Source organism: Hirundo rustica, chromosome 13 (assembly GCF_015227805.2).
Source record: "Hirundo rustica isolate bHirRus1 chromosome 13, bHirRus1.pri.v3, whole genome shotgun sequence".
NCBI lineage: Eukaryota > Metazoa > Chordata > Aves > Passeriformes > Hirundinidae > Hirundo > Hirundo rustica.
The window spans coordinates 421365-444686 of NC_053462.1; the positions used below are offsets into that span (position 1 = coordinate 421365).

At 40.7% G+C, this 23322-nt stretch overlaps 1 protein-coding gene across 2 annotated transcripts in view; it reads right to left on the bottom strand.

The window, feature by feature from the left end:
• The window catches only part of ACSBG1 (acyl-CoA synthetase bubblegum family member 1), a 36646-nt gene that overhangs the window by 5416 nt on the left and 7908 nt on the right, over positions 1 to 23322 (bottom strand). Inside the window, exons 2-11 of one of the 2 annotated variants that reach the window (XM_040077849.2) lie at positions 22389 to 22471; positions 12279 to 12496; positions 11552 to 11640; positions 10636 to 10756; positions 8774 to 8854; positions 6226 to 6375; positions 3678 to 3854; positions 3019 to 3200; positions 2173 to 2406; positions 1411 to 1628 (exon numbers count right to left, since the gene is read on the bottom strand). In XM_040077849.2, the coding sequence (XP_039933783.1) occupies positions 1411 to 1628; positions 2173 to 2406; positions 3019 to 3200; positions 3678 to 3854; positions 6226 to 6375; positions 8774 to 8854; positions 10636 to 10756; positions 11552 to 11640; positions 12279 to 12496; positions 22389 to 22471 (1553 nt within the window). The remainder of the gene's footprint in view (positions 1 to 1410; positions 1629 to 2172; positions 2407 to 3018; positions 3201 to 3677; positions 3855 to 6225; positions 6376 to 8773; positions 8855 to 10635; positions 10757 to 11551; positions 11641 to 12278; positions 12497 to 22388; positions 22472 to 23322) is intronic. The other variant, XM_040077850.2, reaches the window with a different exon arrangement.

The window sequence follows — 23322 nt, forward strand, 5'->3', positions numbered from 1 at the left end:
TCTCACCAAAAAGCAAGCTCATTGTTAACATCATGATTAAAACTAATTCTTAAATCCACCAAGAGGGGTCAGACAAAAATAAGTTACTGCTGGAGGAAGGCTTGATAAAAGCAACATTTGTTCTGAAGTGTAATAGATATATTCAATGACATTATTACAAACTTGAGTATTCTCTAAGTAAATTCCAATTCTTTGCTTTTGTTATATTGGTGACTTCTCACTGTCCTCAAATAATTGTCTTTGCAGCAGTTCAGAACTTGCTTCAACAACTAAAACAGACACTTTTTTCTAGGTCTAACTTTTCCTTTCATTCCACCCTCCTTTTGCAGTAGTCCTGCCTTTGTCTCAGATCCTCTACCAATCTCTCTGGCCCTTAGTTTTTCATTGTCCTTATTTGGACTTGAATTTAAAACTTCAATGAAACTGGACATAATGCTTATTTTATCTCAGATGGTCGACCTATCCTATAATTTAGAGTAACTGCTATTAGTTCAGCAATCAAGACAGGTATAAGAGAAACACAAATGTTATGAATTGAGACAAGGAGTTATTACTGCTGTGCTAAAGGAAAAAGAATCAGACAAGAAAACAAGTTAAAATCAAGACAGCTGCATTTGGTGCAGGCTATTAATAGTACCAATTTCAGGCCTGATTCCTAGCCAGACATGATGCACCTGTGACAAATTCACTCATCTGTGTTATCTCCCTAGTGATGCATCTTATGTTCTAAGATGATTTACTCAATTCTTAAATCTCCCTCAGTTACATCTCTGTGACCAACCCCACCGATTGAATAGGTGTCACGAAGAAAGCCTCCAAGTCAGCAAGTGACCAATCTGAGTGTCGTGAGCCTCCAGCCAGTGTCCTGTAATAACATCTAAGAGCATAGCTTCAGCTGTAGCCTTCCCTTCTGCTCTCGAGCTTCTGGTCGCTGCAAACACCTCAGCTAAGGCACCAGAGGAACCGACCTCTGACCTGCAGCAACATCTCCTGTGTAACACAGGGGGCCTCTGCTTCCTGCCTAAATATTCTTTGTGCAATTAAGAACTTTGGCAAGATTCAAAGGGAGCCTGGACAGCTTAATGATAGCATTCAAATCAAACAAGACACATTAAACCTGCGTTAGTAGTTTATATTGCTAATTGTAATTAATACCAAGTCGAGGTCTGGGAGATGAAAAGCCTCATTGTAGGAACTGCATCATCTCCAGCTGCTACAGACTAGAGGGAAACTTCCCCTGAACACAGAGCACGCTGTGGTTTTCTCATAGGAAAGTTTATCTTACCTTCCTGTTAGGGAAATGCTGCTGGCATTAGAGGAAAGACATTTCATTAGATGGACTACATCTGAGAGATGACCGAATAGTGCTGAACATTTACCATAAACAAGAGCAAGATTTTGGCCCATTACCTTTAATTCTTCCAGTGACATAGAGAAAGCCATCCTTGTCTAGCTTTCCTAAATCTCCAGAATGCAGCCACCCCTCCTCATCAAAGGCTTCTTTTGTTCTGTCTTCCATATTTAAATAACCCATGAAAACAGTCCTTCCCCAGAAACAGATTTCTCCATTGCCTTCTCTATCTTTGTCCACCAGTTTCACTCTGCATCCAGGTGCTGGTTTACCACAGCTACCAGAGAAGAGCAGAAAAACTCCACAAGGATCACAGAAACATCAAACATAAAACTGATAAGCTAGCCAATGTGCCAAATCCCTGAAACTGTCAAAGCATCCGTGACTGCAAATATCACCGTGCTGTAACTGTGCCACAGCCATGGAATACCCCTTCACTAGGGCAGAATTGTCAGGGTGTCTGAGCACTTTCTGACAGTCTGCCTTGGCCTGTGCTTGCTGCTTTTCCCACCCTGTATCTTCAGGCATAAAACCATTTTTGGTTTTGAGGTCTTGCATTCCCCCCTGGGCCAGAGTAGTCACTGTGTTTGGCTGTAGTGCCGTAGCTCAGTTTCAGTGCTCCTGGCACAGTGTGCTATGGAGTCAATGTGTTCAAATTCAGATCTGGAAATTATTCTGACTCCCAAAGTCACAAAAGAGTGGCAACGCACCCAGGGATAATAAAATAAGCTGTAATATCTTTGCTGACCTCAGTAAATACTCTTTTCATAGCTAAAATGAAACAGACCATACTAAAAGAATAGTAATAAAAGCAAAATTACCTGTGCTGCCTGTAAGTGGAAGGCCCAGACAGGCAATGTGGGCCTGTGGTCTCACTCATCCCATAGGCCTCATATAGGGTGATGTTCAAACCCAAGAAGAAATACAGAGTTTCTGTAGCGAGAGGAGCAGCACCAGAAAAGTGCTTCTGACAGGAAGAAAGCCCCAGCGAATTGCGGATTTTCACAAGCACCAAGTAGTCTGCTAATCTTGTCCAGAGCTGCTTTAGATCACTGCTGAGTACAAGATACACAAGTAAGTCACAGCAATCCAGGAAGTTTTTGAAACAAAATCAGGCACAGGTTTTGTTTGGAGATGTGTTTGTCATTTGGTTTTGGGTGTTGACAGAGGTTAGAACATAAGTAAGGTGACACAGTCACCTTCTTTCATTTATTCAGTGTCTTTCATTTCTCCAGCTTTCCAGCCTCCAACTCCTGAGGTATCTGAGTTCAACAAATACATAAAGAATCTATAAAAGCATGTTGTATACAACACAGCTCATGTATTCCTGATTTTTTTATCAGTTAAATGTGTCTCTGAGAACCTATACCACTGAAATCTGAAATTTGCAGGATCTATCTGAGAAGCTGAATGATAAGATGAGCAGAAGAATATCATAGAATGGTCTTCTGGAATACCATTCTGCGTAAGAAATTTCACATTTTATTGTGAAATAACTGACATCAATAATAATTGCTAACTACACCCTGCCCCTTGCACTGTATTTGCTGTGTTGCGAAATCAAATTTTACCCGCTTATAAAAAAAGTCTCACTGAAGCTTCATGGTTTATTACAAGCAAATTGCTACTTCCAGGTCACTGGACATCTCGCACATTGTACTACATACCTGTCTGAGCTGTTCAGGTTCCTCTCTAAGCTAAGTGACATAGCCCAGGACAGCATTTTCTTCTTCATAAATCCTAACTGAGCAAAAGCATCCTTTAACTTCTCCATGATTTTCTCCCATACTCGGGGAACTCCCATGTGAGATGTTGGCTGCACTTCTTTTAGTGTGTTGATCAAGCTGCCCTGTTATAATAATGAAATAATTTCAACAGAAGGCAGAGATAATGAGGTTTGGTGAAGCAAAACCTGAATGTTTAGTGCTTAGAACATCACTAAATATGTAGGACATAAAGAAGGGCTGCTGAGTGCACTTCAGTCAGCCACATGCACCAATATGTGTCAGGTCTGACACGACGGGGGAGCCACGTACACAAGGAGAAAAAACACACACGGTCTAGCTCCTCCTGCCTCCCCTTTCTCCAAAAACTGCTTATACTTCTTTAGCCTAAAAAGAACCTTATGGATTGGAATTATATATTTTAATTAGAATCTAGAGCACTGGATCACAAATACAATGAGCTCTATTTTTCCGTAACTCTTACAATAATGGACTCTCAATCTTTATCCTTTGCAACTTTTCAAATATCATATTTTCTCCTTGGGATATTTTCTGAGAGGAAGAAGTGCAAACTTAATTAGATGTAATGCAAGACAAGTTACCTTTAGAGCATCTGGCTCAGCAAAGTAAACTTGCTCTCCCCATTTGATTCCAGTCCACAGGTCATAGATCTGTGCAGCTATGTGGCTGAGTGGGAGATAACTGACTATAGACTCCTGTTGGATCTCTGCAGGTTGCATATCTCCTGCTCTGCTGCAATGGGCCGATGTCCAAGTTATCTGTTTAAAAAATTAATAAAACACTTTATGTATAGTGGGGATTTGGGTTTGGGCTTTTTCCTTTTTTCCTCTTAACATAAACTAAGGATCCTCTTGCTGGGTTAACAAAACTGAAAAATTTGTGCTCCCAGAAAGACATTGCAATATTGAGCACACACCAGACTGTCAGTAATCTGGGGACACTCTGCCAAAAGCCAGATGACCTTTGCAGCAATACAGAAGAGCAGATAACATAAGTAAATACAACATTTGTGCTGCCTGACTGGGCTGTGAACACTAGCAGCTCCCCATGCCCTAGTGACACACCGAGCCAGGCAGCCATGGGCTGGATGGATGAGAAACAAATTGATCTGTCCTTTCCTTTGCAACTCTCCATCTTTGCAGGCTTTCTATTACCCTGGCACCTTCCACCAGTGCTGTATCTGCAAGCTAAAAAAAGAACAATGAATAAATACTCAGTGATCAGTGAGCTCAAAGGACAATTCAGTATCAGCCACAAGCTCATTGCCTGGTAGTGATCATCATCCACCGGCTGAGCACTCAGGAGGAAGATAGCAGCTGTCCTCTGCTCCTCTGGAAGCCTCTGGGATATTCACTGCAGTGCTTCCCAAGTGACACATACACACCCACTCCTCTCATGAGAGGCAGCAAATACGTTAATGGTTCTGAAATTGTGTTGCTTGACTTCTTAGTGAACCTGGATGATGTTTCCCCCTCCTCCTTCCCATTTCCCACTTCATCTCAGAAGATGCAGTTCAAGGATGCTAAAGATGCATATCTTCATCATCAGAATACAGCATATGGAAGACCCTTAAATATATGTGATGGTGTGATGGTGTGATGGTGTGATAGACAGTGAAGATACATGTGCCCAAAAATAAAAACCAAAACAAATAACACCCCCCAAACCGCCCCTGCCGCCCCCAGCAAACCAGAAAACACCAAGCAACAAAAAGAAACAGCTCTTTCTCAGAGGAGTCTGTAATCTAAACTGGGTAGTACAGGATACAGGAACGAGAGTATTCAATATGGCAGAGTACAGACACAAATCACACGTATTCCTGTCATCACAGCACATTCCTGCCAGCTCCTTTGTAATGAATGAGAAGGTACAAGTGTAGGCTTGGCCTAAGGAGAAAGAGATTCTCCAGAGAGGGTTTTAAGGAGCAGCATGCTGCCAGGCCAGGCAGCTATGGGAGACTCACACGGTAGAGAGAACAGGATGTCTTTAAGATGTGTCTGTATTCATTGCACAGGCACACTCACAGCTGATCCATGAGGGTCATGCAGGTCTGATTCAGCACTGGTTTTGCACACGAACAGTGGCAAACATCTTTGACTAAAGAAGGCAGCAGCAGAGCTGCAGGCATGACATGCTTTCCTCCGTTTGTCAACATAAAAATAGCCCGTTTGTGGTCAGCAGCCAAGAATAGTTTGGCAGCTGGCATGGAAATGACACCAGACTCCTTTGAGATAGAAGAGCATAGATTTGCAACATCAAATCAGTCTTTTTTGTCTCCCAAGTTCATTATGTTCTGCTTCCAGGAACTACTGCACTGATTCCCTACATTTGGGTGAATTGCTGTTTTCATATTGTGCAAGGCTGCAGAAATTTCTGCTTTATTTTAAGGTGTGAGGCCTCAGCTTAGACCACCCCTTTTCACAGATTCTCTATGTATTCAGAAAGGCTCCCTACCACTTTCCACTCCTACTCAGCCACCACGTATCTTTCCAAACAAACCTCTGTGGAAAGTCCTTTTAGCAAACAACTTTGCTTTTGTCTGTAACTGGAAATTTTCTGTGTGCAACAACACAGGTAGGGCTACTGTCAGCACCAGCACTGAGCACTGGAGCTGTGATATCCTCCAGTGACAGACACAGAAACCTGCACACAAGTGCAGGAACAAAAACCACCAAAGTAAATAACCCACTCATCCACCCCCGATTTTAATAAACTCTGCAAAAGCAGTCAGTAGGCTGTTTTGATAGTAGCTGGCTGATATATATGGTTTGTTAATTTCACTGTGACCTAGGACCTCACTTGAGAGACTTTATGGCAGTCTGTGAATCATATTTATGAATTCATGCATTAGATCTCTCAAGAAATACAATGAATAAAAATTCCATATTCATAAAGAACTGTTCAACTTTGTGAACAGTTTCGAACAGTGCTGTTTGGAGTTTCATTCTTAACCTTGCTTGTACTTTCCCAGAAATAGCTGACTGCACTTTGGACATTGCTGTGCAGTACACTATCCATGCTGTAAAAGCAAAAGCATTTTAGGGCTCTAGGATGTACCAGCCATTTCAAACCACAGGAATAAATATCCTTTGCTGTTTCTCTGCTACAGGAAGAGCCTAAAGTACCTACGTTGTCATGACTCAGCATGGCTCCTTTTGGCTTCCCAGTTGTCCCAGAAGTGTATATCAGAACACAGCACTGATTTGGCTTTTGGGAGTTAATAATGCCATCCAAAGTACTGTCAGAGACGTCACCTCCCAATTCCAAAAACTCTTCCATCTAGAACATGGAACAGAAAATACAGGATACCAAATGGCTTCTTACAAATTGACATGATGCACCTTTCCTGTCTCAAAAATGTTAGGACATTTCAGTGCCTTGTTCTCAACAAGCGTCCAAGGCAAGTTTCCCCAGACCCTGGCTATGGAAGAAATATGGTGAATCTATCTTAGAGCTCAATGTGTGAATTGCAAACAGACTATTGAAAATTGTGCTGCCATGAGTCTTTTCTATGTCTAAGAAAGAATAGTAATAGTGTTCTTCCTCCAAGTGGACACTGTGGATAAGCCACGGAGGCTAAAACTCTGTTATGCTCTCACACTGTTAAGAATGATTTTGAGCATTATTTAAAGGACTCTGGATCATTTTTAAGAGTACACTTGTGAGAGCTCATTTTTAATTAATTGTACACTATATAAATCTAACTATAAAGCAATTGAATGGAAGCTTCCTTGCAAAAGCATCATTATCTAGATGTGTGAATATTTGCCCAAATTATGTGCTCTTTTATAGGAAACAGTGTATGATGCTGGTGACAATTTCCATTCAAATTTAGTTCATTCTAGAGTGAGATAAAACTTTTATGACACTGGGCTTTTGTGCCACACAAATTGGCCTAGAAGAACCCTGAACCTGCTCCTCTGTATTATCTGGGTTGCTCCTCGATACTTCAGTTGCACACTCCTGATGTGCTGCGCAGTGTAACATTGATTGCAATGGAAACCAGAGTATCACAGTATTTTTAAAGAAAATGGATAACCAAACTGTCAGTTTTCCATTGCAATCATGTGATTCATACTGTGCTACAGAAGTGTGTTATTTAAATGTAAGGTGCAGCACCTTCATTTTTCAGCGATTTCTTGGAGCTGTATCTAGAACAACAAAGCAGTTATGGGGATGAGAAAAACAGAGGAAAAAAAGGAGAGTCTTTGTTTTTCTTTCAGACCTCTGGCATTGCCACTGGGCTACTAAGATTACAATAGTCAGCTTCTGTAGCACCTTAACCACCTTTTCTTGGGTGGCAAGCCTGTCCAGGATTATTTGTCAGTTTTATACTTTCTTCCAACATACCACGTCTCTGAAAAGAGAGGCACTGCGCAGCTCTGTAGCAAGTCAGGGATTTGTCACATTCTATCCCCTCCCACAGAATGTGGCTGCATCGACTTCACAAGCTCCTGGAAAGCCTGCTGGTGTGAAGGATGTAATTGTTTGTATGTCACTAAGCAGTTGTTCCTGCTTTCCTGACCTAACTGTATTCTCACAGCTGAATGCATTGATCACTGAGAATCTGTTGCCCAGGCTTTGTTTACTGCACAGCACCTGCAACAGGTGGTGCTGGCATTCCAGCCGGCGTGGAAGGTACAGAAACAGTCACACCACGCTCCTGACTCTGCATTTGCCTTCTGGAAACGTGCACTGCTCAGCTCTGCTGCTGTCACCGCTCATCACACGGCACAAATGCCTTCCATCCAGTGCCACGTGGGCTGCTGGTTTGCTCTGCATCACACCTCAGCAAAAATCATTTCTGCCTTTGGTGATCTGATCTTAATTCTTCCTTTAGATGACATAAACTATGGCAACTGTCCGACACTCACAGCTACCCTGCTCCTCTGAGAAAATGTCCAACATGACACCTGAACACTGGACCGGTGTTTAAAAATGCAGCAATTCTCACACATTTAGATTTCAGAAAGTGCAAGCTGTTCAAGAATTAAATGCTAGCACCTAATCTTTTTAAATAGTAAGATCATCTTTGTATTAAAGTTTTTATTGTACAATGTGTAAGGCATGCTCTATACCAATATGTACAGTATTGGAACAGTAACAGTTTATTATTAAGTTATATTCAAGACAAACAAAAAAGCACAGAAGACTTTTTTCTTATCAGGTTATCAAAACAGCAAGTATTTAAAAGTATATCTATGCTGTTCACTGTTCATTAGTTTTTTATCTACTCGATACATTATATTTCTCTTCAATATAATTTTTCGGAAGTTGATGATCTGTAGTCCAGTTAAAACACTGGATTTTTTAAAAAATTACCAAATCCACAGGCACCAGGGAGCAACTTTTATTTTTAACCATTTGAGAGTACAGGTTCCCACCTAAAACCTACAGGTGTTTTAATAAGCCAGTGAAGTTAAAGATCAGGAAGACACGAGACAGACAGTAAAGCAAGGTATCTCTTTTCTAAAATGTGAAGTATCAAAGGTAAATTAAATGGAAAAAGCTGATAAACCTTTTGAATGTGTTTGCTAGAACATGGCAATGCATTCTAAATGGTCGATAATCACAGTAGAAATTTATCAAATAAATAATACCCCCTGTATTAACAGGTAATACACGGGTATAACCTCGTGAATTATTTGGTTATGCCTCTGTTGTAGTATCCACTCACCGTGTACAAATTTGGATGTCTCTCTGCAATGGAGTCCTTATACAGTACCACAGCCTTCAAGTGTGGCAAGCGATTCCAGATCTGTTGCATTTTTTAAAACAAAGTTATTTTTTATTAGTCATGTCTTGTGTGGGCTTTTATCCACTCTAATGCTGCCAAAACTTGACAGGCACAAAAATCTCCCATTTCCCTACACCTCCAAATATTCTCCCCTAAACTCATCACCAACCAGCTCAACTAGAGGTGGGTTGAGGAGGAGGGAACTACATAGTCTACACAGACTGCACAGTCTGCTCCAGGAAATCTGGTTTCAGTCAAAAGGTTTTAAAAATGAAAAATAGACCAGCAATGGTGCCTCAGCATCCTTTCTCATAATGCACAAAAGGGCACATAAAGGAACAGTGCAGGTCAAGCCAGAAGCTGACCCTGGCCTCTGATTACCAATAGATAGAAAGTCCCTCAGCAAAAACTGACGTTCAAGTGCTAAAGAAGTTCCACTTCCTTAAGGAAAAAAGCAAAGGAAGCTGTATGCACGTTGTAAGGATAAATAAAAATATAAAGCTGCAGGCTTACAGGCAGACAGCGAGGGGTTGTGTGCTTTGTGTGGCCTGCAGGAAGCTCTGATTTCACTGAACTCTGTGGGACCCCATGCCGCACAGACATCTTTCAGTTAATCACATTTTGAACTGAATTTTGCCAATGCCAAAGCAGTGCCTTGATGGCAGCCAGTACATACATATTATTAGAAGGATAGCAATTGAGATGCTATTATTTCAGTCTTGGGTTCCAGAAAAAAGTTTCAAAAATACCTTCTTCTGGATAAAGCAGTGCTGACCAGAGCTCTCTTATTCTACACAATGTGAATGAACCAAAGCCCTCGAGTTGTTCTGTTTGGATTCCTCTCTCCATGTTCCCAACAGCACAGCCTGGTACTATGTCAATGGCAGTGCAAAAAGCCTTGACTGACTGCGTGTTTTTGCAGAGTACTTACAAAAATCTCTCTTCCTCCATATTGCAAATAAAACACAACTACAGAATACAAAGTAATTAATGAATAACTTACATGAAATGCATTTGAAAAAAAAACCCACTGCATATTTTCTCTCTTGCAGGTTTTGGCAGAAAGCTCCACCATGGAGGGCCCTGCTGCTGCAGCAAACGGTGCCATTGGTGAAGTATGAGTCCAGAGGCCCCTGTCAGTATCTGACAGACAGACAGACAGACAAGCCCTTCCCAGGAGCTGCCTGTGCTCCTCTCCCAAGTCACCTTGCCATCAAATTGGTCTTTCCATCTGGCACTGTTGCTGAAAGGCAGGCCCAGCTGCCCAAGAGTTCTGTCAAAACTGAGACTGTTCACTTAAGGAGGCTCCTGCTTTCTCACTAAAGTCTGTCTCATGTTAATCATGATGCTACCAAACTGAAGGAAACTCAAGAGCCTTAATGGCTGATGCTACAAGCAGGAGAAGATGATACCTTGGAAAGAAGTTCTGAACACTGACATCCTTGACATTTAAATGGCAGACCTTTACAAACCTGCATCAGCAGAACCTCTTCCATTCAAGTGGACTGTGCTTTTCTGAACAGAATCAGGTGCTGACAGTAAAAACATGGCATAAAACCATGGGTTTTTTCAGGTAAGCCTGCAGTGAACTATCCAGTGAGCTCTCTGCTGGAGCCACAGAAACTGCAGAGGGTCAGAGCCACCCATGAGCTCTGACACCAGATACCAGATTTCTGAGTAACAACACACACTTCACAAAGAAAGGTTTCATGATACAGAGAGTGTACATGGCATTTGGGACCAATACAGCACCAAGAAATGAAAAATTGTGGCTTTCCAGTAATCATTCAGCCACCTTGTACCTGCATTATCTTATCCAGCTGTTTCTGATTTTCCACAACCATGATATCAGTCTTGCTGTCATGAGCAATGTAGTGACAGGCCTCTGGAGAATTGGTCGTATATATTCCTGTGACAATTCCTCTGCATCAAAAAAAATCATATATTTGAGAACATACATTTATATGCATACACACACATATACATGCATGTAGTATCAAAAGAGAATAATAATTAAAGATCAGATGAAACCTGAAGGAGTACGAAGATGTGGAAGCAAACAGCAGGAGAGCTCTAATGTTTGTTTCACATATTCAGATATACATGAATCTCTGATTTATGCACATTGCAAAAACTGATCTCTGAGCTCTTCAGTAGAAGATGCTGTAGGCTACAGCTCTGTTTTAACCCACTTAAGGTTACACAGGAGTTAGGTCAGGAAGTGGTAAAAACATCCCCACTTATGTCCTCTTTTTGTTCAAGCTGTGCACAGATACCAATTTGGATTTCATTGGTACACAACAGTTTAAGAAGCAAAATCCAAATTAACAGGTATCAGGACAGAAGAAATCAGGGTAGTTAATATTCATATGTTACTTCATCTGCTTTAATATATCTTACTGTAGCTATCATTAATATTATATAATTATCATTAATATAAAACTGTGATTCTCATCTGTTTCCCAGATCTTCCATTGATTAGATCCTGTACAACACCTTCTGTGTGACTGCCAAGGTCAAGCCCATAGCAAGCAGGATCCATTTATGAGTGTCTGGACTCTAGGATATGAGACTCCAGCAGGTTGCTGAACTTGTCAATCAGCAGCAACACAACTTCCAAGATATAACACAAAATATGGACTTGATACATTTCCAGACCTAGCAAAACAGAAATCCCCAAATCCCCCCCAAAAATTAACCCCCCCAAAAATATCTTACCCAGCAAAAACAGCTCCAACAGCTGAGATGAACCATTCTGGAGAATTAAATCCAAGGATTGCTACACTATGGAATCGTTCAAGACCAAGCTTAAAAATAATATACATAAAGTTAGATAATATAGGCCCACGGGAGAGAAACATACACACAAATATAAACCATGGAAACCTTTGGTTTATTATTACAGTATTGACAAGGCAGGTGAAGGCACGTTTTGTTATCCATAGCAAACTGGTATTTATGAGCAATTTAACAGGATGTCACTTTTGCATTACCTTCTCCTGTCTAGGTGAACTCTGCTGTGCAGAAAGGCCCAAGACCTAGAATATTTTGGTATGGACAAGAGCATAATGACTACTAATATTACCCTATATTTAGAATGTTTTAAAGGTTGCCCTTATCTCACCAAATTCATGATAGCAGTTTTCCCCTCTTTTCCTTTTTTGATCTTATGGCCTCAGGCTGAGCTCTGCACCCCTGTCTCAGAGACACAGTGCAACAGCAGCTCCTCACCTGCAGTCAAGGTTTCCTGACAGCAGCGTTACCGCTAACCAAAACTCATTTGCATCATTATCGTTTCAATAAAGAATATGACTACTGATCTTCAAGTAATGCAAAAAAACTCTTATATATTGTGGGGTTGGGGGTTGGGGTTTTTTTGTTGGTTTTTTTGGTTTTTAAAGGAGACAAAAGGATTAAAGGCATCGGTTTTGTTTCCTGTGCCTACCTTCAAGAAGCTCTTGGCTGCTTTCCTAGAGAGGCAATAATATTCTGAAAAAGTTATTTTCTCCCATTTTCCATTCTTTTTGCTGGCCAAAGCATTAAGGGATCCATATTTTTCCAGGCTCTCCTTGAACATCTGATGAACTGTTATGGGGGTCTGTGGGCATGAGTTATCTATTCTCAGTCTGACTCTGCCATCAGCAAAAGAAGTCCACAGGGACTCTGGAAGGTAAAACACCATTGTCAAGGTAATGTGTAATTGAAAACCACCGTGTGACTGTGTACCAGAAGAAAAGAGGATTGAATAAAGACCACAGGACTAAGCAGAACTCTGGCACTTCCCAGCTCTTGAGATAAGGGCTTCCCAATTTTCTTCTTAAATATACCATGTAGAAAGAGAAATCTTTATTTCTTATACTTTGCTCTGCATCTTGAAGTGCCATACAGAATTATGCTGATGATCTGTCTTGTAGGCACACCCTGAGTTCCAGAAGAATCTGTTTGCCTGTGCTCAGCCCTGCACTGCCCCTTGTGCCAGTGGAGTAGCTGGTGAATCAGAAGGCTAAAGAGACACAAAAGGTATGAAACCTCTGCCCCTGTTCAGTATCCAAGCTCCTTTTGCATGTTGTAACCCTTCCCTCCCTCCTGCCCCTCCAGCTGTTCTCCCCCATCCTGTCCCTGTTCCTCACTACTTCCCACAATTTTTCCCTCAGTCATTTGCCCCATGTTCTAATGTGTCCATTCTACTCATTCTTGTCTCATCCTGGTTCCATGGTTCCATTTCTCATCTTCTGCTCTTGAATTCCTCACCCTGTCTTTATACCATCCACTTTTTCTCCCTGTATTTCTTTCTCCCCTTCTTTGACAGGACAAAGCCACAGAGCACCAACAAATGTCACTTGGCTCTCAGCACAGGTGCCAAGGACTGGGACAGTCCCTGGCATTCACCAGAAATGTCTGCCTCAAAGACTCTCCTTGGCTCTTACAAACCCTGCAATGAATGCACTCCTCAGAGGATCTAGGAAAAGTTGGCAAAATTCAGGTGAATTCTCAAAAGGAAAGTACAAACCCTCCCACGACTCTCCTGTCAAACTGTTCCCATACTTATGAACAAAAGAGTACAAGAACATTTTAATAACATTTTTTTTTCCTTAGATTTACTTTCATAAATGAAGCAATATTTTAAGCATAGGCCTAAAAAGTGGATATATTCTACAGTGATCTGGTGAAAAAATTCCAGACCAAAGTGCCTGGGTTTGCAGAAAACAGTACTTCTTGTAATTTTGTAATTCCTTATACAAGTTAATAAGCATAATTGTATTTTACTACACCTGTGGAAAGCAAAAGCTGTAAAACAAGCTCAGTTAATATCTGTGCTGGTTCCTGCCACCTCAGTGGCTGAAAAGAAGCAGTTTGGAAGCGTTGAAAAGTACAACGTGCATCACATCTCTCTCCAATGCTATTCTAGTTGCTTCAGAGGTGTGAAAAATAAGGTTCACTTTCTTAGAAAAATTTATAATTTAAATAAAAATAAAAAAAAATAGACAGTTAAGAGAGACAAAAGCAAAATACAGTTTCTCGGCTGAGGATGCTTGGCACCTAGCCAGCCAGCATACCTGCTAACAAAAAGTTTGCTCCTTAAAAGTATCAGCTTGTTGCATATTTATAAATTCACATGCATGATTCAAACATTCCTTTTGAGTGTGAACTTCTTTGTTCAGTTTCAAACCCCCCCCCAATCATTTTATCTGGTAGATCCATCTCCATTCCGTCTGATAGCACAGGTCCCATCAATTCTTCTCCTGGGGTTTTGGTCATCTTCGTTTGGATCAGATAATTGATAACAGAAGTTTAATAGCTTTTTGGTCAGCAATCTTCATGCAGGAATGAAGGATGACTCCCATTCCTTCTTGGTTTGGCCAGTTTAGATGTTACAAAAAACCCCCCCAGTCTTTTAACACTATGTTACAACCATAAAAAATATACATTCATCATGTTTCTAAACTCTATTAATAAAAGAAAGTGCAGTACAATCTTCCCACATTATACATACAGTATTAATTTCAATACTCATGAAAAGCCAACTATACAATGCACATTTGTAAGAGGGGGTCTGGGAACCTCCCTGAGCACTTGTGGCAGTACATGAACACATCAGCCGTAGCTGGATCCACAGCAGTGCTTTAGGACACTTGCAGCCTCCTCAAGTCAGGCTTGCAGTCTGCACCAAGAGCCAGAGGCACAGCAAAGCTCACAAGGATTTCATTCCATTCCTGCTCCTGGCTGGCAGATTTGCATCGTTCTCTTGACAAACAGAAGGTGCTAATGACAACAATAAGTACAAATAAAGCTGCTTCATCCCCATGCAGCTTCATTTTCTCCTGTGTAAATTGCACATAATGATTTTCAAATCATATGTGTGGAGCTGCGCTTAGGTCAGTGGAGAAAGGGCATCATAAATCCAGACAGTTTAGGAACAAACAGCTCTGAAGGAGTTTAGGTAATAGACAGACTTTATCAAAGTGTAAGCAGTAGCACCCAATAAATACTTTATGAGTTGAGAAGGCAAAGCAGCTGTTTCTGCACTTAACCCCAAGGCAGGTGTGAAAGGGATGAGAGGCAAGACCTGTCAGAAGCTATTGTTAATTCAAATGTTTATTGTTTGCAGCGACATGCCAAAGCCCAGATGAAAAACTATATATGTAGATGTTCTGGCTTCTAAAATAAAGGTGTCAGGGATTGCAAGTGTGCTTGGACACAGGTAGGTGACTGCTCTGTTCAATAAAAAAAAAAAAAACATACCATACGGAGCTAAAATACAACATTCTGGTCCTGAATTATTATGTGACCTTCACTCATGTCCTTCATATGAATTCTGAAGGTCAGACATGTTGCAAAAAGACTTCTGCTTAAAGAAGGCTATATTGCCACATAAAACAAAAAGAGCAGAGATTTTATTCAGGTAATAAAATCTGGACTGTCACTGTTTGATGCTCTGGAAGGACTTTTTTTTCCCCACATCATTCTCCTCCAAGGCCAAAAAGCTCCATGATCAGAATTTATTCCTGAATAAAGAGTACCTCTCCTGAAGGAAACTGAAAATATTAGCAACATCGTTACAACAACATTACAGAAGTTTCATTAGTAGTGTCTTTTCACTTCAGATGTGCAGCAGATAACAGCACAGTTCCCAGAGAACAATGAAAATCAATCAAATCCCTAAAATATCTATACATAGATACCAAGACTCTACTTGGAAACTGAGTTTTCACTTGTTTTCCTTATACAGGTTTTTCTGGTGTGAAAAAAGCATTTTTGATTCATATCAAAGACAAAGAACAGAACCACTTTCAGAGACTCTGTGCATCACCTTAACAATACTCAAGATCCAGTGCAATCAAATATAAGCCTGAATGCCCATTCAGTGTTTGCTTTTGCATGTATTTGCAAGTAGAACTTAAATCTCAAAACAGTTCTGAAATCTTGATAAGCCAAAGAATTCTAAAAATCTCATCAGTCTGTCCCTTGAGTTAGTAAAAACAACAGAACATGAGCAATAAATTCCTCTGTCAGTTTGCAGAGGGATTTTGAGCAGAGGGCTCATTCTTTGTAGAAAGTGCTTGGGAAGGGATGCCTGGCTAAATACTAAATGCAATTTATAAACCCTGGGAGAAACAAGACAGGTGTTCTGCCTCAGTAGCATCTGAAAGTTAAACTGCAATGTCCAGGCTGGAAATCAACTCAGTACCTCCTGAAACCAAAGTGGAGATCAGAATAAAACCCTCAATATTTACTATTAGCATTGGTACATTATACAACTGTAGCTTCACAGAGTACAAGGAAAAAACCCAGCACTCCAGCTCAAAGCATTTGATGCCACTGAGTTTTCTGTATGCAAGCAAAGAGTAGTTGTTCCTTTCCTCTTTTTCCACTAACTCCTGCTACCTGCATTATACTTCATACTCAGAATGCTTTTTCATCCACTATTGTGACCTTGACTCATGTCCTTCATATGAATTCTGAAGGGCAGAGATGTTGCAAGAAGACTTCTGCTGAAAGAAGGCTATATTGCCAGATAAAACAAAAAGAGCAGAGATTTTATTCAGTTAATAAAATCTGGACTGTCACTGTTTGATGCTCTGGAAGGACTTCTTTTTCCCTACATCATTCTCCTCCAAGGCCAAAAAGCTCCATGATCAGACTTCATTTTCCATGTTCCATTGTCTTCCCAGCTGAAGGAAGAGATGGCTTGGGGCAGTCTCATTCGTAAGTTATAACGGTAAATGTACTGCAGCCTGTCTTGGGAACTGTTCTAAGAAAAGCTGATCTAAATACCTGGGATTTTAGGTGGGCAGTTTTCCCACTAAGATGGAAACTAAAGTGTAAATTTTCGTCTTTACAGGAGGAAAAAAGTAGTTAGAACCACTTAGAAGAGGTACTTGCAGTTTTCAACTGATCTTTTACAATACAATCCTAAACTTATGAACGGTTTACATATGAATACTGTGTTATAAAAATACATTTGTTACTCAAATATTTTCTAACAAGTTTGAAATGATACACAACATAGAACACATTACACATTTTGAATTTTTTAATAGCCAGTTTATCCCTTCCACCATGTACAATGGGAAGTTCTGACATGGTACAAGCCTAGATATCGAAAATTACTTTAAACATATAAACAGATAACAAGTTTATTTGTTTGTTTGCTTTTTTATTTTTGAGGGTTTTTGGTTGGTTGGTTGTTTTTTGATTTTTGGTTTGTTTTTTGTTTTGTTTTATTTTGTTTTTCACGAATAATCCATCTGGCTGAAACTGCTGGACCTCTGGGATACGTGAAGGAGATTGTGTAGTAGTTAAAAAACAAAGACAAGAGAAATATGCTAACCTTACAGCTTAAAGCTAATATCATAAGTGAAACTTTCTCTCTGTTCACTACCTGACCTGCAAGTGTTCTGGTGATGGCCAGAAAGGATTTGAGAATGCAAATGAATTCAGATGTTTATGGAAGAACAGCTCTGAGAGTCATAGAAAATGCAAAAGACCCAAGGTCACCTTTCAGCCAGATAAACAGAGAGGCTGATTGTGGAATGGCTCTGCTGCATGCTCTGAGCAACTCCAAGTGATATTCCATAGATGTGCCCCATGAAGCAACCAGTAAACCAGTAATTTAACTCCTGCTTGAAAATGAATCAGATTTAACTCACAAAACAGTGTCTTGATTATATGCCGGATGCTGCAAAACATCACTCTGCCCTAATGACGAGAGGAGGAATTCAGCTCTTTGCTGGAGGCATTCCTGTCAGTCAGCATCCAAGATTCCACAGCTATGATGCCATCACATCCTGCTGACAATAGAAATACACCATTCCTCCTCTCACCCACTATTTTTTACTTTTCTTCAAGATGTCTGTGACCCTGAAAGTTTAACTTCATTTTAGTAAAAGCTGGAGCTGAGTACACACTGTTTGGAGTCTGAGAGCTTGGTATCTGTGTCAAACTTCTCCTTGTGCCAATAAACAGATTAAACAAAGGTACAGAACTCCAGAATTTCAAGTGAACCTGACAGTCTCAGCTAGCCTATACACACAGTGATTCTTCTAATAAAACACACAAACCAGCTACTGTGGTTTGCCTTGCCACAGCTGGGGGAGGAAAAGCGTTTTCTGCTATATTACCAGTTTTTGGCAATAAAAAATTTTATCCTCTCTAAGACAAAAAACAATAAATAGAGGAAATCTTTTAAAATTAGCCAAAACACACAAAAATATTTCAATTAATGGAAACGTCTGCTTTTTTCACAGGAGGGAAAGGGAACATTTTAGGGAATTATTAATTACAATAAAATACACTGCTCTTCATGTCAGCAAACCCCTACAGTGTGGATCAGAGAAATAAGATATCCTTTAAAGAATGCCTCCACGAGCTGATGTGGAGGGAGTGGTGCATCAGGACAAGTACCAAATAAGCTTCATAACAATACCGACGCTTCTAAAACTGATTACGATGCACCAAAATGAAAGCATGTGGAGGGTGTAATCAGGAGGAAACATCACTACAGAAACATTGCCCAGGCATGCAGGAATGGAAAGTCAAAACTCAGAATTGAAATTGGTGAGTAATGTGAAAAGTCACAAGAAGGGCTTTTACAGGTAAAATGGCAACCAAAGGGAGAACCAGTGATATTGTGGGCAACTCACTGACACAGGACACGCAAAGGGCTGATGCTCTCAGTGCCTTCTTCACCTCGGTATTTACTGGCAAGCTCAGGCTCCCTGAGCTTCCATGCCTAGTGGAGGGCGAGATGTTTTAGCTACAGTAGCAGAACATCAAAGTAGGGACCACTTCTACAAACCGGTCTCATACAAAAGAGTCGACGGGACAAGATGGGATCCTTCAGAGCGGACACTGAGAAACCAGGTCAAAGCTGTTTGCTGTCATCTTTGAGAAAGCACAGCAATCTGGTAAGGTCCCCATCACAAGAAAAAAGGCAAATGTCACACCTGCCTTCAAAACGCAGAAGAAAGTATACAGAAAACTAAGAGCCAATCAGCCTCACCTCAGCCCACGGAAATGCTACAGAACAAACTCTTGTAGAAATCATTTTGAGCTATAAAATGGTGACTGACATCAGCCAGAATGGCCACCCTTGGCTTGGCCCTGGTAAATATAACCCACCTGCCTTCCAAGATGAGTTGACCGGCTCTGACATGGTGAGAGCAGCAGTACATTGCTTACTCTGCCTTTAACACAGTCTTTGACAACTTCTACGTAGCCCAGCATCCTTGGAAGGTTTGAACCAGGTGAAATTGGACAAACAGGTGGATTAAAAAAATTGACTGGATAAGTAGTCTTTAAAAACAGTGGTCAGCAATTCTAAGTCTTGTTGACAGTTAATTCCAAGTGACATGCTTCAGGAGTTACTTGTGAGAATGACATTGTTCAATGATGGCACTGTTGTCCTGGACAACAGAATGCACCCTCACCAGCTTCAGTGGTGACAGCAAACTTGAGAAAATGACCAACAGGACAAAAGGCAGGGTGGCCATCTGGATGGACCTCAGTACACTGGAAGAATGGGCTGACACGACCAGAAAGCTCAACATGGCTGAAGCCAAGTGTTGCACTCTGGGGAGGACAGACAGCATGGGCAGATGCCAGCTGGCTCAGCAGGAAAATCCCCATGGTTCCGGTGGACAGGTTGGCTGCCAGTCAGTTCTGTGCCCCAACGGAGATGAAGGCTAACTACACCCCTGGCTGCAGTGATGTGAAAAGTGCATATTATATGGCTCTACACAAGATATTTACTACATGTGTTGTGTTAATTGTTGGTGTTGTATTAATATTTTGATAGTATGGTAAATGAAGTTTTGTAGTTAAAATGTAGTTTTTATGTACCAACCACAGGAAAACGTAAATCTTTCAGAGAAAAAAGAATTTACTACTTCCTTATCAGAAGAGACCAATTTCTCCTGCCTTGCTCAGCCCTGTTGACGCCATGGAGATTAAAAGAAGAAAGTGATATTAACCAGAGACAATTCTTTGTTTGAATGGAATTTATGCATCATGTATGAAATGTATGAATATTCAACAGGCTATTGCTTTTAAGAGATAATCCTTTGTTAACAGGGGTCCTTCTTCGGAGCTTTTTTTGCTCGGAGAGGCACCCAGACGTCTGTAACTTTGTTTTTTATTGTCTTGTATTGTCCTAACTCTAAAATTGTTCAATTTTTCACTCTAATTCTATCTTTATAACCATCTTATTTACTATTAAACTTTTAAAATTTTAAAACAAGTGATTGGCGTTTTTCACAAGTGGCAAGATTGTAGCCAGCAGATCAAGGAAAGGGATTATTTCCCCCTGCTCGGTGCTCCTGAGGCTGTGCCTGAGACAATGTGCAAGAGAGAGATCCTGACAAGCAAACTGGCACAAGCCCAAAAGAGGGACTCCCAGGCAGACAGGGGCCTGGAGCACACCATGTACAAGAATCCCTGCAGGAACTGTGTTCCTCCAGTGTGGAGATAAATTAATCTACATGCAATTTGTTAAAGACTGAAGCAGGTACTACAAGGAAAAAAGATTCTTCTCAGAGGCACACAGCAGAAGGACAAGAGGCAATGGACATGAGCTGCAGCAAGGAAAATTCTTGCTGGATCAAGGATTTCACAAAGTAGGTGACTCAGCCTAAGAAGAGGGACTGAGAAGCTGTACAATTTCCATCCCTGGAGGTTTTCAAAACTCAGCTGAACAAAACCACAAGGCTTCCTACGAGAGAAAGATGTCCTAGTTGCCCTCCAGTGCTCTTTCCCGACATAAATTATTTTGTTGATTCCATGAGTATAAAACCAGCATGGATGAGTTCTCTTCTAACTTCACACTGGTTTTAAGTCAATATTATGACTGCTGCCAATTTACATATGCATTAGAAAACCCCAAATCTGGCCTGCTTCCGCAGCAATGAGCTTCCATATGTTGGTAGAAAGAAATGGAGAGAAAATTTCAGAACAACCTGTGGTCCTCATTAGATAAATTTACTCTTGAGGTTGCAGAATGTATCAACCATAAAGTGAGGAAGTCAGTTCCAAGCAACTAGAAAATATCAGAATCTGCTCCTTTTCTCTTTACATACAATGCAGACCCCCTGCAACCAGACAGTGAACTTCCTTCTCAAGAAAGATCTTTTGGGAAGAGTTTTTGAAATTCAGCCCTCACTTCACTACTCTGCATCCGCATAGCAGCGTGATGTTTCCAAGTTAAACACTGCTTGCCATTTAAATGGATAACAAGTAGCACCACAGATTCCCAAAGTCAAATACAAGACAAAGTGTAACAAATTGTAAGCTCCTGATTCACCAACTAGAAACATATCTAAACGCCAATAAAGGAACTGCTTAATTAAAATGATGAGGTGTGACTCGTGTTTGCAGGAAAATGACGATGTAACAGCTGGAATGGCTTCTGCTCTTAGCTGTTCACGTCACCCCTGTGGCAGAGGCTGTGGTCAGCTCTGCAGGAGTGGCTGAATGACATGTGCATTCCTGCCTGAGCACTGCTTTACAGCCCAGCTCATTTCTCTAAACTGCAGCCAGCAGCAGCCTCTGGGAGAGAGGCAGGTAAGGAGCTGACAGCATTAACCACTGTCCCAGATAAATTCTTAGGAAAATAGGTCAGAGCCTTCACAAGCACACAAGCAAACACTCTGCACAATCACAGGCTCAGTGACAATCTACACAGAGAATGTGCGGCTCAAACAGTTCAATAAGATACCCTATAAATTTGAGGCCAGGAGTTTGTTATCACCTTTATTTAACCACGTTTATTTCCTGCACAGTGAAAGCATATAGCTAACAGTCCTTCTTGGAAAGAACCGCCTATTGAAAAGTAACTATATATCCATACAGATATGTATTTATATACATGTAGAAGATCTGCATGCAAGATTCCTACATAGATCAGATGTGCTTACTGCTTCAATTTTCTCCTAGAACAAATATTTTGTTTCAATGAGCACATTTAGACACCAGCAGCAGCATCACCAAGGCAACAGGGAGCTCTCTTAGGGCTGCAAACCTTTCAAAGAACCTCAGAAAGTTAGGGCTGCAAACCTCCTTTAAGCCACACAGCAGCACGTTCAGGGAATCCATTCAGCACTGCAGTTGCATTAAATGACACCAGTGCTCTGATGCAACACAGAGCTGACCAAAGCAGAGCTATTCCTTTAAAGCCCCCAGTCATTACACTGCTCAGCCAATCCTCCCCAGGTGACAGCTGGTGAGTAGGCTGTGATGCCAAAGGTAACCCAACAATTTGCACGACTCTCAATGGGATCAAGCTATTTTTAATTTTTATCTAGACATATCTCAAATACAAACACTGGCAGAAACTATTAAATCCATGCAAATTTACAGACAACTCCTGAAAAATTTTCAGCTGCCTCGCTTCAGATTTATTTGTCTTTCATTATCGCAGCCCCAAGAAATTGTCAGTCAAAACCTGCTAGAATAGACATAAAAATTACATTAAAAACAAAACAAAACAAAAAACCAAAAAAAACCCACTAAGAAGTGAAGAAGTGATCAAATTTCCAAGGATCATCTTTTACATGCTTACCTGCTGGCTCTATGCCTTCACCCTGGATCTCCTCCAAATGAGGCAGCAGATCCCTGCAGACAGTCTGTGCATCTGTAAAGGTTCTAAAAGCAAAGAGAAGTACTAAGATAGTTATCCAGGAGAACTAGTAGGATCTACTACAATCAACATACAAATATGCAATATAATGTATCAAAAGGTAAACAAAAACACAAGCAGGTGGAATTAGAAAGCTCAGAACTATCAAATACATTTTGACTCTTGCAAACTCTACTATGACGTAGTTAAATGGAAGTGCCTTCACCCTAAGGATGACATTCTTTATTTCATGCTTTTGGTTTCAACATCATGGAATATACCAGATGAAGACACTAACTCTGAACCTCCACAAAGAGGCCATGAACCATACAACTCTGAAGAATGAGTTACCAATCTTAACCCTGATCATACTGACACTGCTAACATCACAACACCTTGTACATTGTCATTGTTGATATCTGTTGAAGGTCTGAAGTCAGGGGATTTTTTAAGGCCAGGAAGAGAAGGCATTTTAGTTAATAATAATAATAATAATGACGTTTCTCAAAAAATTCACCAACACAACAAATTATCATTAACACGTGGATGAAATTAGCTTTTCCTAAAAGTAAACAGACCAAGTTTAAAGCACAAATTCCAACCCAAAAAGTCTGTAAGGTGACACACAGCTAAGAATTCCATGAACAAAATATCTAACTAATGAGCATTTAGAAATGACTGAATATAGCAATGCACTGCAGATTATTCATGAATAGCAGCATAAAGATTTTTAAATTTAATTGATTTCATTTCACAGAACAAGTGGTGGGAATCAGCAGCCTTTAGAGACTAAGAAGAAGCTAGATTTACTTCATTCCTTCTCCACAGGTACAAGAGAAGTGTCCCGAGTGAAGCTCAGGAAGTCATTCCCCTCCAC